Here is a 14,306-nt window from a genome sequence, read left to right on the forward strand (position 1 = left end):
TTCTGTATAACTGGAAAGCTCGCACTTCGGCCACTGCTATTCCATTATTATTACGCCAGTTACCTAGGCATTTACATTGAGAGTATTCTTGATTAATACCGTACTCCTCATGTCAGAATTATTATTCATGACACGAAGGATTTTCGCGATTGCTCTCCATACTTTTCTTCCCTAGCTATGGCCACCAGTTATGGTATGGGCATGGGTGTCCCGCCTACGCTACTTATGGTGAGACTTATTTCTCAGCCTGATGTTCACGTGTTCACTGTTTCCACCTGCAACAAGTTGCATAGTCTTCTCCAGTAGTTGTAATCATGCCACCACCCGCTACATTCTGTCAGCCTAATATTCTTCCAGATTGATCAGAGCTCATAGTTTGTAAGTACGGTGCCTTTTACTTATACTTACTTTTACAATATATAGCATTGATATACCAAGGAACGTATTGGGAGAGTATCGTGTAACTGGCCAGCTTCAAGAATAGTTGATGGAAGTGGTTTCGGTAAACAATGTATGCCCTCTTCGTCAGGTACTTACGGGTGTGGTGAGCATATCTCATATGTAGAATGTCACATGCGTGTATGTAGTGATACAGGGTCTTCTCTATGAGGTCTTGAGGTTCATATCCAGTTAGGGCAGCTACTCTGAAATAGCGTATGACAACGTGTAGTTCTGTCCAAAAATTGGAATAAAGCATATTGCACATCGACAGATGTTCCCAGATTAAACAAATCAACTATTTAAGTATATCAAATAGTTTTAAAGACCCTTTAGAAAAAAGTAAGACGTTTAACAAACGATTTCCTTCAGATGCACAACGTCAAATTCACCATCACACCAACTTATGCAAATGAAAAACTGTGATAGGGGTTTCAACTTACCTGGCATCCAGGAAGATGAGTTTGAGGTCAAGACTGGCCCTGAACATAAACATGTTGTTGAACATTTTGATTTCAGTGACAGCGCTCGGTGGCAGAGAATGTCCGACGGCCACAAGTCCCACGTTCTGGTAACAACCATCATATGGCGCAATGTCCATCGTGTACTGTTTGATCTTCAAGTAGCCGCTACAGTGTATCACCTGCAACACGTCAGTTAGGTTTCAAGAGACATCACCTCTTCACTACAGGGGGAAATGGTATTAGGTGATAGATATGTAGCACTCAGATAACTGCTTCATCCATCTCAATTACTATAACGACTAAATGCCTCACCACATAGCATCACACAGACATTGCTATGGTGACGTATTGAAATATCCAGAAATGGAGCTTTGTTTGTTTTGTAACGCCGCACTCAGCAATATTCCAGCAATAGAACTATTGAATGAGCCTGGTGAACCACTGTTAAGTTATTCATGAAGAGTATTCTCTTAAAGCGATACTATGTATCTTCTTTAGACAGTGCCTACAATTGAGTAAGTGAATGAGTTTCATTTTACGCCGCTGTTAGCAATATTCCAGCAATATCACGGCCGGGGACACTAGAAATGGGCTTCACACATTGTACTCATGCCGGGAATCGAACCCGGGTTTTCGGCGTTCCTACAATTGTGAAGGTCGCCCCAGACATATACACTGCTAGTCTACTGATGTACTCCCATACTAAACATATCGTAATATATCTTACTGATATGTACCCAGGCATACTATCTGTAAATATATTCTACTGACATATTAGCATACATAACATATGTGGACAATGCTGACTAGAAATACAGAAATTTGAAACATTATAGATCACAAGTGTTTGTTTTATGACTCACTTCATACCGAGAACGTCCTCGGCGCAGTAAGGCGCCTACAGTTTGTTCCACGTCTCCAACCTTAATTTGTGTGTTTGTTGCAACTCATTTCAGTGACTTGAAATACCATTTCGGAATTAACAGTACTGAGTTAGTACTTGTATAGATGTCAGAGACGCCTAGATATAATATTGCAGTATGTTTCATGGTGTCATACCTTATAGCCGCCTGATGTGAGACCAGCGTTTCTCTTTGCAAGGACACATTTCATCCTCAGAAAAAATGACCTCTCCACTTCAATATCTGCAACAGAGAGCATGTGTCACTTTGATTGACAACACTTAATAAAGCGATGAGCCAAGGCGGACAATAGAGAAAGTGGTATGAAGTCCTGAGTACAGGCACAGGTCACAAATAAGGTGAAGATAGCAACGTTGGTCGCGGAGAGTCCTTGGATAGGTTACCGTGTTCAATCGGCAGGTTGGCTCCTGAAAGTTTATCGGCCGATCGTGCCCCACACTGAAGCACATGTAATACATGTGGTATCTCCAAAGTGGCTTTGTTCGAAATGTGCCGCCATTAACATAGCAGTGAATCGGTACTCGGTATGATGAGATGGTAATGTAAATATTAACCTTCCAGCTGAGAAATATTATTAGGGCTCCAAGCTGAAAGGCTGTAGAGCCCTATTGTAATCGTTCGATTTATTATAATTATTATTAATTATTATTATTATTTATTATTCCGTCGATTTTTGTACCAGACCTAGCAAAATAACCACTGGCTCGATTTTGTTCAAGTTTTGCGTGTGTATGTAGACTGTTGGTTACTAGTGACCGCCGAAACTCCAAGACCGTAGGCCGAAAGGCCAAGGGCATATAACTGAAAAACAAGTATTTTCTGACGATATATTTTGCCCTGCTTTGCATGTATCTGCTGCTTCAGTTCCTTGATACGTTTTGTTCTTTGACTTTGGTCATTGATCACGTGGTTAGTGTGCCATATGCACCTCATGTTTTGCTCTTTGTCTCTGGTCATTGGTCACGTGGTTTGGCAGCCATATTGGATTCAAGGTTTTCACAGTGTGTTTTGGGTACGTGTCTTCAAACGCAATCTCTCCCGAGCCCACTGCATGAAATGCTTCCAAACTTTCTGGAAAGTCTCTCCATACATAACACATCAAACCTTAATATCCGATTTTGGATATCTTGTTTAGTTACGGATTTGGTACAAGGAAACCCTTTGAGGATTCGAACATGGACGTTCGTCCGCAGTGTTACTTGGAGCCCGCCATTGCTGCTTGCATCTTTAATTATCATCATCATCATCATCAACATTATTATTATTATTATTATTATTTACAGATTAAAATAAAAATACAGCAAAGAGGGTTTTGGTAATCCTGGCACAGTCAGGCTTGTTAGGCTCATCATCAGCTTAGGGCCCTTGCCCCCTCTACACGTAGCCCAGACAGCGAATGGGACTTCTCCCAGGAAGCGCTGCCTAGTCAACCCACCCAGAACTATTCGGAGAATGTGAAGACTCCCCAACACTGCAGCCTTCTGCATTACCCATATTATCAGAAGGGCTGTATTCCTTGTAGCAAACCCGGGTACTCTCCCAATGTCAGTCAACAGATTGGGAGGTACCAAAACCTAAGGCACCGAGAACAATGGGGAGTCGGACAACTTGGCACTTAGGATGCAAGCGTATTTTTATTATTATTATTATTATTTACAGATTAAAATAAAAATACAGCAAAGAGGGTTTGGGTAATCCTGGCACAGTCAGGCTTGCTAGGCTCATCATCAGCTCAGGGCCCTTGCCCCATCTACATGCAGCCCAGACAGCGAATGGGACTTCTCCCAGGGCTGTATTCCTTGTAGCAAACCCGGGTACTCTCCCAATGTTAGTCAACAGATTGGGAGGTACCAAAACCTAAGGCACCGAGAACAATGGGGAGTCGGAAAACTTGGCACTTGGGATGCAAGCGTATTATTATTATTATTATTATTATTATTATTATTATTTACAGATTAAAATACAAACTGCAGCAAAGAGGGTTTGGGTGATCCTGGCACAGTCAGGTTGGTTAGCCCATCATCAGCTCAGGGCCCTTGTCCCCTCTACACGCAGCCCAGACAGCGAATGGGACTTCTCCCAGGAAGCCTGCCTTGTCAAACCCACCCAGAACTTTTCGGAAAATGTGAAGACTCCCCAACACTGCAGCCTTCTGCATTGCCCAGATTGTCAGAAGGGCTGTATTCCTGGTAGCAAACACGGGTACTCTCCCAATGTCAGCCAACAGATTGGGAAGTACCAAACCTAAGGCACCGAGAACAATGGGGAGTCGGACAACTTGGTACTTGGGATGCAAGCGTAACATTTCGAAAGCGAGCTCTGCGTATTTGCCATGTTTTTCCTCAATCTTGTCAATCACCTTACTGTCAAAAGGGACAGAAAAATCAATAATATAAATGATTTGTTTTGGATTTACCAAAAAGAACATCAGGTTTGTTGGCATGGATATGTCTGAGGCTTTATACGGGCGTATTCCAAAGGATTTTGTATTTATCACTTTCCATGACGCCCTCTACATATTCCGGGTCGTACCATGGATGGACCTCTGTGTCAAAACCGCAAGCATGGCGAAGACGGTAATAAAATGATCGAGCCACCCCATCATGTCGCTTAAGATACTGTGTCTGTGCCAAAGCTGGGCATCCACTCACAATGTGTTGGACAGTCTCATTAAATTTATTACATAATCTACATTTCATATTCACATTTTGATGTTAAATCACACATTAACGGTTTCGAGTTGGAAGTGACTGGTCCTGAGCAGCAAACAGAAAGCCTTCAGTTTCACTTTTCAGGCCAGACGACTTCATCCAAGTGAAGGACTCTGCAGGATTTCTGATCCTCTCAACACACTGCACATAAAATCGATGCAGTGGTCGTTCAGAAAGCCTCTCCTTAGAAACTGAGTCTGGGCCGATTTGATATGGCACTTCGCTTGGTTGACACTTATTTCTCTACCGTCCAGCAGTACAGAACCATCAACAAAATCAAAACCGACATTGAGATTATGTCCCACATCCTTGGCTCGTTTTAGAAAACTGTGGAATGCATTGTTTTCATCATGAGTCTTGACATGCTTCACAAGAGGATCATCAGAAAAAATAAATGTGTGCAAATGTGCACAAAACAATTCTATCATGAAGAGCCTCCACATTAATCAAACCACGCCCTCCCATCATAATTGGTAAATATAAGCGATTGAGGGACGAGCGGGGGTGGTGGGATCTATTGTCTGACATGATTCTTCGTGTGAGGGTGTCAATACCCTGAATTTCTGGTTTGGTCCAATCAACAACACCAAAAGAATACGAAAGGACGGGCACAGCATAAGTATTTGTGGCTTTGAGTTTATTGCGAGCGTTCAGCTCTGAAGTCCAGATTTTCTTTAGTCTACATTATTATTATTATTATTATTATTATTATTATTATTATTATTATTCATTACCAGCGGAGAAAGTGTAGATGTACAGAGTTACACATTCATATCCCAAAATTGCAGGGCCAACGTGACTGGTCTCCAAGGACGTGCGCGCTGGCGCATCCGTCCCTAGAAACATTTACCTCCTCGGTGAGCTAGCGTACGATTCATTGTATGAGAGCATCTACGACGATAACATCGATTATTAACATCGATTATTGTTGCTAGAAAATTGTTAATCTGTTGACATCATAATTAAGGAAACGACAATCTACACTATTTATAATTGAAACTCTCCTGCGAGAAACATATTTACATAAATGCCAAAGTAATTTGTAACACTTAAAGTACGACATTACCAACCGACATGGTCACAAGGTCGTATACTATTAAACCAGCGCTGACCAGAAGGTTGTAAATGAAACATGTGTATGAACAAAGACGCATCATTACGGCATGCGCATGCATCTTACTTCAACTCCTTACTGTGTGAGGCACATGAGCTTAAAAGGTAAACAAAACATAATAAACATCTTAGATTTATGTTTAAAGCTCGCCAGGATCGTAAGTATAAGTGAGCTAATGACATGGCGCGTTGTCCGTCTGTTAACTTGTTTTTAACGGCTGATGACATGAGCCAGGGACGCGATGTCAAGCATCATAGTCTGACTATGTTTTACAGTAAATAATTCAAATTGTGAACAATCGTTACGACTATTCATCTTAGAAACCGCATGATCTAAACATTGATATGAAGTCCAGCAGCAGAAATGAATTCACAGTTGATAATGGCAATAATATGAAAAAAGGCAATACTTTGGAAAAAATTGAAAACAGTAGTCACGTGAAGTGAATTACGTTTAATTCTCCAGCAACACGCTAGGTGTCGTTGTTTCTTACTGTTTTTACTCTCCGAGAGGAGGACGTGAAAAACGTTCAAAATGACACATTTTTATTGAAACCTGTTAGGATCTTCTTAGAATCCACAAGACCTAGACAAATGACACTTTATGAAAATGAGCTGATGTTTGGAAATTTGTGAAGCTTTTCAGCATAAATTCAATCATGACATTTAGATTAAAAAATAAGTGTTATCTCTAAGCATAGATTATTTTAAGAATGATCTACAAATATAAATATAGGTAACTGTAAAAATAATCTGTTGAAAACTACTAACGAAAACATCATCTAGGATGCATTATCCCAATATGTACTTGTCTGTACTCAATAACTAACCAAAGCATGTCATATCGTTTAATACATTATGTATACATTAGGATTGTGATATGAATCAGAAGGTGGGTAATTGAGATGCTATCATACTCGCTAGTTTTGTCTGACAGTATAAGCGGAATTATGTTCAAAACTAATCTAAGAATATGCGGTGAACTGAAGACTGTATGTCAAGATAGGTTTTAATGGCTACGACAAACCTTCCCGTTAAGTTGTTGACATGCAATGGGCACCACTGTTGGAAACAGCACTGAACGTTGTATTGACATTTTGCCTTTCAGTAATAGTGCCGTAATTGAAGATGTTCATTATGCTTTGTTAATGTTAACTAACCTCACTTTGAAATGTCTTGGAAGGAACCCAGCCTGTAACCTAGAAGTCATTCGTTAGCATGTACATTAGCCTGTAACCTAGCAGTCATTCGTGAGCATGTACATTAGCAAGTACACAGCAAGTCAATAAACGGCAGAAGTGAAACCCGGAATCCAAGAACATCTCGCAGCTGACGATGTGGTAAAATGGCAGCCACATAAACACTTCAAGCTGCAGCGTCACGTAAGCAGTTAATACTGAGGATAATGTGTATTTTACCAAATCGAACAGTCAGCTACCACTTTCATCACAACTAGTGAGATACAGTAAGGGTTTAAAATATCGGACAAGTAGGGCTGGGACGGGTAACTCGGGTACCTGGGTCGGGTTGGTACTGAGTAGGACTCGGGTACCCAGAGGACTAACCGGACCCGCGTTAGTCACGTGATATATTGTTTAATGACAAATATTATCTTGAACTCTATGGTTACACTACAAGTCACTAATGTTCGCATTACTTTCTGACCATGCACCCATTCCTTCTGATTTTTCATATGGTTGAATAAAGATATAATTTGATTCAACTTCAGTGTATGAATGACCCGATTGTTCAATACATGTATCTAAATACATTTTGCCAGGGCTATGCAAAAATGTACAGTGGGTACCCGGGTAGATCGGGTGATAGGTTGTTGGGTACCCGGGTAATAAATTTGGACTCGTCCCAGCCCTACGGATCAGATATCGGAAGCCGTATGCCCATTTTGTCATGATTTGTAACACACACAAGCACGCACGCACGCACACACACGCACTTTTCGTAAAGTGTATTGTTGATCCTAAGAAGTTTTTTTCTTCTTCGATGATTCCAAAGTATTGTGGGTTTTTTTTCATTTTATTGCCAATAACAAATCTAATTCCATTTATGTTGCTGGACTTCACATCAATGTTTGGACATAGAGGTTTCTCAGAAGAAAATTCTTAACTATTTTTCATACATCTTAAAATTTAATTAAAACACACACAACACACACACACACACACACACACACACACACACACACACACACACACACACACACACACACACACACACACACACACGCGGACGCACACACACACAGACAGACAGACAGACACACACTAAATATCACAATCATAGTTAGACTATGATACCCACATGTAATTCCGGTCCTGGTGTGCTCCAAATATAAATCTCTCTTGTTGTATTATGAATAATTGTTGTTGTCTTTATGTTGTATGGAAAGTAATTATCTGAAGCACAGTTGTCATTATTTACCATAAATGCTGGTCTTGTTATATCTTTGGTAATGGGTGTGAATAGTCTACACCTCAAAACAATATTTAGCTTCTACATGTGGTCTCATGGGTCCTATACATTAAGCCAAGTATGTTGTAGTGAGACCAGCCATTACAGAGCCTTCCGGCGCCTTTGACATTATATCTGAATTATTTTAAGTACATGTACTTTCAACATGCATCTGTCGTCATCTGAAAGACACACACTAACGCTCCATGATTTCATTTAAGTTTTTTGTGATGACAAAAACATTGTGTAACAACAGTATATTTAATCGACAAATGACACTTGTAGAAATATTCCTGGGATGAACTGGGAGAAAATACAACAGGATAGTTTGCTACTTAACATTTACAACAACTCCCTATGTTGACAAAACCTACGTACATGTACATACACTCTTGGTGTCCGGTCGTGCTGTATATGTGCAGCATTGGAATAAGGAAATGTTTTGTTATGAGTACAATAATATAATAACTACTGAAACTTCTTTACAAGCAACGTGAACAGGACTTTCCGTTTTATATCGAATGCTTATTGCTTGTTTTAACATACAAAGTCCGCATTCAAGTCGACGCCGAGAACAATAAAAGGTATATCAATGCTGATATCTAGCAATGTCCATCTGCCCGGGCTCCGTAGTAGCTTTATATATATAATTATGATATCATTTAAAAACATGTACCGAGTTTTGTAAGAGACGATGTAGACTTTCTTACCCACCTTCCCGATGCCGTACCTAAAGATGCGACTCTAGCCACCTTTGATGTGAAGAGTTTTTATACTAACATAACCAATGACCTGGGATTGGAAGCAGTTCAATTTTGGCTAAGAAAACATCCCGAGGCTATTGACACTGAATTTTCGGAAAGCTTCATCATGGAATCTTTGAAATTAGTCGCAGAAAATAATACCTTCTGTTTCAACGGAAAATTCTATCATCAAAGAAAGGGAACGGCCATTGGAACGAAAGTCGCTCCAACATACGCTACACTTGTGATGGGTTATATAGAGGAAATTCGTAACAGGAAGGTACAAGATTCCATGTCAGAATCCATCGCCAAACATGTGCGCGAAACTTGGAAGCGATTCTTAGACGATTGTTTTTAGTTTGGCTCTCAACTCGTGAAAATTTAGAAATTTTTCTGGATATAATTAATACGCTTCCTTCCATCAGTTTTTCTACGGATTTTGGCGAGAGCGAAATTCCATTTCTGGACGTCCTTGTAGTTAAGGAAGATACTAAACTTTGTTGTTGTTTGTTGTTAAAAAGTCCAAGACTCTCTTGAAACCTAATGAAAAATCTGTAGGCGATCAATTAATTCCGTTTGTATCCACCTTCAATCCTAAAAACTGTGATATCATGCCAGTCATAAGGGACAACCTCCCAATTCTACAGCAAAGTGATAAAATAAACAAGGGCTGAATAAATTAAAAATTATAATAAGTATCAGGCAACCCCAAAATCTCAAGCAAATTCTTTGTCCATCCAAATATTCTTGTACAGAAAGTGTATCATGTGGTGTATGTTATGAGATGTTCGGGATGCGGCGAAAACTAATTCGGTGAAACCGGAATGGAATTAAAAGATAGAGTCACTGTACACAAACAGCAGATTAGAGACCCTGATGTTCGATGCTAAGTGTCAACAAACACATTGATGATTGCATAAACGGAAAATTTAGTATTTTTCCGTTTTATAAATTGCGTACCAGTAACAAGCAGCAGAGACTGGAAAAAGAACCAATGTTTATCCAATTGATGACACCCAAATTGAACTCTAGAATGTATTAATACATTTGTCATTTCAATCGTAAATGTTACACTGCTACTTTACAAATACTGTATATTTTAATTCAAATGTCTCCCTACAATTGTTAAATTACTTGGTGTCGTCGCTGGATTGTGTAAATACATTATGACGTCACAGTTCAAATTTATGACGTCATCATAAGTATGCCGTCATTCATATGTCATTGTCAGTTAAACTGAAGAGCTGTCATGAGACAGTGAAAGTACTATGTCTGAAACTGATATGTAGACGATGTTTGACTAACGTGGACTTTATTATTTTATTATATATATATATATATATATATATATATATATATATATATATATATATATATATATAGTGTGTGTGTGTGTGTGCACTATGAGTTACATCACAATGCTTTGAAGACCATCAAATCAAATGACATCACTAATGGCTCTGCTACTGAAGCTGTTTGCAGTACTTATTACACTGAAGACATTGCTAATTACTGTCTACAAATTAGAAATGTTGGAAGAATGATGTTGGATGATAAATAAAATCTCGCCCTCGTGTCTTTTGATAGCAAATATATCAACACTCGTTGATAAAAGTGGCAAAAATTCTCGGCAAGCCTCGGAATTTTTCCACTTTTATCAATTCGTGTTGATATATTTGATATCAAAAGACACTCGGGTGAGATTCTGTGTGTGTGTGTGTGTGTGTGTGTGTGTGTGTGTGTGTGTGTGTGTGTTTGAGAGAGAGAGAGAGAGAGAGAGAGAGAGAGAGAGAGAGAGTGAGTGTGTGTGAGTTCCTGTAAATATACATATGTGTATGCACTATGAGTTCCTGTAAATATGATGCACAGATACTTTGCACAATAGTGACAACATATGACCAACAATGTTACACAAGAAGTATAAAGGGGTTTTCGGTTATCTCGGTCGGTACAACATCGACATCAAAAGTTGGTCCATGTACTCTATAGAGGTTAACGCTGTGACGAATATTGATTGAAGACCTATCTCAAAACGATGTGTCGTGGCCACTGACGTGTTTTGAGAATATCGAGTCAGTTTGGTCATTAACCTTGGTGTTATAGCATTACATAACAATGAATCATTCTCGAATTCCTAATTCAATGTGTTTTGATTATGACTAAAAATGAAGCAATGCAAAACTCAATTTTAGTTTGAAAAGCGGACCTTACTCGACCATGTCTAATGTCTGTTACTTTGACATAATGTGATTTGATGCTTTGCAACTCATATCCACGTCCATTGTTGCGGCATATACATACCTTGCAGAATATGCGTGTGGTATGGGTGATGGACGGTAAGGAGGGCAGTCATCTCATCATGGTCCGCTGGGTGAATGTATTCATATATACTGTTACCCGTCAGTTCTACCTAGACAGAACAAAACACAAACAGTATAATTATCATTACCATGCATACGTTAAGATGGGGATTTCTTTAGCCAACATAAAACTGACTTGAAAATAGTACGTACAGTCAGATTGTAAGTTCGCCGTACAAATAAAAGACATACCAAAATGATGTTTTTCGTCGGGTCACAATAAAGGCATCACATGTATAGCGTTGTTCATGGATGAGACCAACACTGAATGTGTAACCACATTGAACTTGACCGTTGAGAACCAACTGTCCTATGACCACGGCTGGCTCTTCTTTTACAAGGGTCTGTTCACCAGACGCTCACTACAATATCTACTGATAGTTAGGAGTATTTCCAATAGTCTAAAAATTAAGAAAATAGTTTCTTGGTGGACGTTTTTAATATCCCTTGTATTAATTGCTGAAGAAAGTTCATCTGTATTTTTCGTAAATATTTAAGTCGTCTTTCTCTGCTCACCCTACCTGGGAGAGTCCGAGGTGCACCGATGCCGTCTCCGAAATGTACATGATCTTCCCGTCTGGCGCCACCACAAATATAAAGCCATCCAGTGTCTGATAACAACAATAAGAATAAGAATAAGAAGAACAACTTGCACTACATGGCGTTCATGTCACTTAACTTAACATACATTTACCTTAACCATGGTTGTGGGGTAGAGTTACCTATTAATTATATAGTTAGATAGGACAACATGCGTTATGTAAGAGTTGCCAAAAGAAGGGATCAGGTAGTCTCGATGTATGACATAACTGTGTGCCATCACACGTAACAGCGGATCGTTTGCTCATGCACTCTGTCACTGGTTTTCCTGACACTGGCTCGAGTATTTAACAGGAAGCAGTGATATAGCTGAAATATCACTTGATATCGAGTAAAACAACATTCAGTTAGTCACTGAAATATAGGTTCACTATGTGTTTCGTATGTATTCATATACGATTTATGTATGACTGTTTCTGTGTGTGTGAGAGAAGTTGGAGTGCGTCATGCTCCGCCCAGTGCTGACTGAAGACACTGGGACTACAGCTGAGCGCGGCGCGGGGAGATCGATGGCAGGATCCCGGCAGTGTGGAACAACAAATACTGAGCTGGGCTCTCATGAATACATAATTTGAAATGTCGGTAATTTGCCATTGTACAAGTGAGAAGTATGCCGAGTCACGCGCGCGAGAGGTTTGGGAGCAGACGATAAAACCGGGTGACGTATTGAGAGGCGATCTTGTTGTAGCTCAACCAGGGGTCATTACAAAAGTCGGAATTCCTCATCCGACAGTGATTAATGTTATCAGAGAGAAAGAGGAAAACAAACAGACTCTCCCGCGAATTTTCCTACATTTGAAACGTCTAGGGCCGAATTACCGTAAATGTTGATGCGCTAGGCAAAATAATCCTTCACTTTGACAGACAGTCCTGCTATCGTCTGTTCAGTTATCAACTATATGGGTCCCTACAATTCTTTATCTTAATGTACACATATAAAGGATATTCTACAAATCCGCTCTCCCGCCCGTGTAATTTTGCCGGAGGCAAAGAGAAAAAAGTGGGCATGTTTAACAGCGACATCCATGGCGTGTCTGTGCATAAAATTACTGGTTTAACGTTGCTGTTTATAGTTAATCGGAATTTTAAAGTTGTCATCTCTCTCTATGCTATGGCTTTTCCGAGCACGACAGTTCATCAAATTCATTTTAAAAGTTATTAGCGGTAACGGTGTTGGATACAAAAACGGCAAGTGCCAGGCGACAGATATGATTTAAATTGAATAAAAAAAGTGTTGTACCACTGTCAATATTTGTTGAGGGAAATTTAGCCATTCGTAGAGCTTCAAAAGAAGTTTAAACCAATTTCACAAATAGCTCAGACAGTATTGTAAATTGAATCAAAATGATGCTTTGAATTGCTTCGGCTGGAAGACGTAGAACATTTTTCTGACAAAACACAACGAATACACTGAACTTCAGATGTGCCAAACAGAACGTCAAACAGTTTATTTATATATGTATTTAATGTAAAAGTAACTGTATCTCCTTACGTGTTCTCCGTATTGACTGCCAGTTACATCAATCTGAACAGCACCCTTCCACCATGTATATAATGTGAGCGGGGATGTAGTGACAGTGAAGACAGGGGGGTATAGTGACAGATAAGAGAGGGAATGTATTGACAGTGAAGACATGGGATATAGTGACAGATAAGACAGGGAATGTAGTGACAGTGAAGAAAGGGGATGTAGTGACAATGAAGACAGGGGGATGTAGTGACAGTGAAGAAAGGGGATGCAGTGACAGTGAAGAAAGGGGAGGTAGTGACAGTGAAGAAAGGGGATGTAGTGACAATGAAGACAGGGGGGTGTAGTGACAGTGAAGACAGGGGGTATAGTGACAATGAAGACAGGGGGATGTAGTGACAGTGAAGACAGGGGGATGTAGTGACAGTGAAGACAGGGGATGTAATGACAGTGAAGACAGGGGATGTAGTGACAGTGAAGAAAGGGGATGTAGTGACAGTGAAGACAGGGGAGTGTAGTGACAGTGAAGACAGGGGATGTAGTGACAATGAAGACAGGGGAATGTAGTGACAGTGAAGACAGGGGATGTAGTGACAGTGAAGACAGGGGTTAATGACAGTGAAGAAAGGGGATGAAGTGACAGTGAAGACAGGGGATGTAGTGACAGTGAAGACAGGGGGTGTAGTGACAATGAAGAAAGGGGATGTAATGACAGTGAAGAAAGGGGATGTAGTGACAGTGAAGACAGGGGATGTAATGACAGTGAAGACAGGGAATGTAGTGACAGTGAAGAAAGGGGGTATAGTGACAATAAAGAAAGGGGATGTAGTGACAATGAAGACAGGAGATGTTATGACAGTAAAGACAGGGGATGTAGTGACAGTGAAGAAAGGGGGTATAGTGACAATGAAGACAGGGGATGTAGTGACAGTGAAGACAGGGGATGTAGTGACAGTGAAGACAGGGGGGTATGGTGACAGTGAAGAAAGGGGGTATAGTGACAATGAAGAAAGGGGA

At 40.1% G+C, this 14,306-nt stretch overlaps 1 protein-coding gene across 6 annotated transcripts in view; it reads right to left on the reverse strand.

Moving 5' to 3' along the window:
* The window catches only part of LOC124114715 (single-minded homolog 2-like), a 136,408-nt gene that overhangs the window by 4,506 nt on the left and 117,596 nt on the right, over positions 1-14,306 (reverse strand). For all 6 annotated transcript variants that reach the window (XM_046475417.2, XM_046475420.2, XM_048384171.1 and 3 more), the window contains exons 5-9: positions 11,743-11,832; positions 11,163-11,271; positions 1,962-2,047; positions 882-1,081; positions 538-644 (exon numbers count right to left, since the gene is read on the reverse strand). In XM_046475417.2, coding sequence (XP_046331373.1) covers positions 538-644; positions 882-1,081; positions 1,962-2,047; positions 11,163-11,271; positions 11,743-11,832 — 592 coding nt within the window. The remainder of the gene's footprint in view (positions 1-537; positions 645-881; positions 1,082-1,961; positions 2,048-11,162; positions 11,272-11,742; positions 11,833-14,306) is intronic.

The sequence above is a fragment of the Haliotis rufescens genome, unplaced genomic scaffold (assembly GCF_023055435.1).
Source record: "Haliotis rufescens isolate VD_foot unplaced genomic scaffold, xgHalRufe1.0.p SCAF_5, whole genome shotgun sequence".
NCBI lineage: Eukaryota > Metazoa > Mollusca > Gastropoda > Lepetellida > Haliotidae > Haliotis > Haliotis rufescens.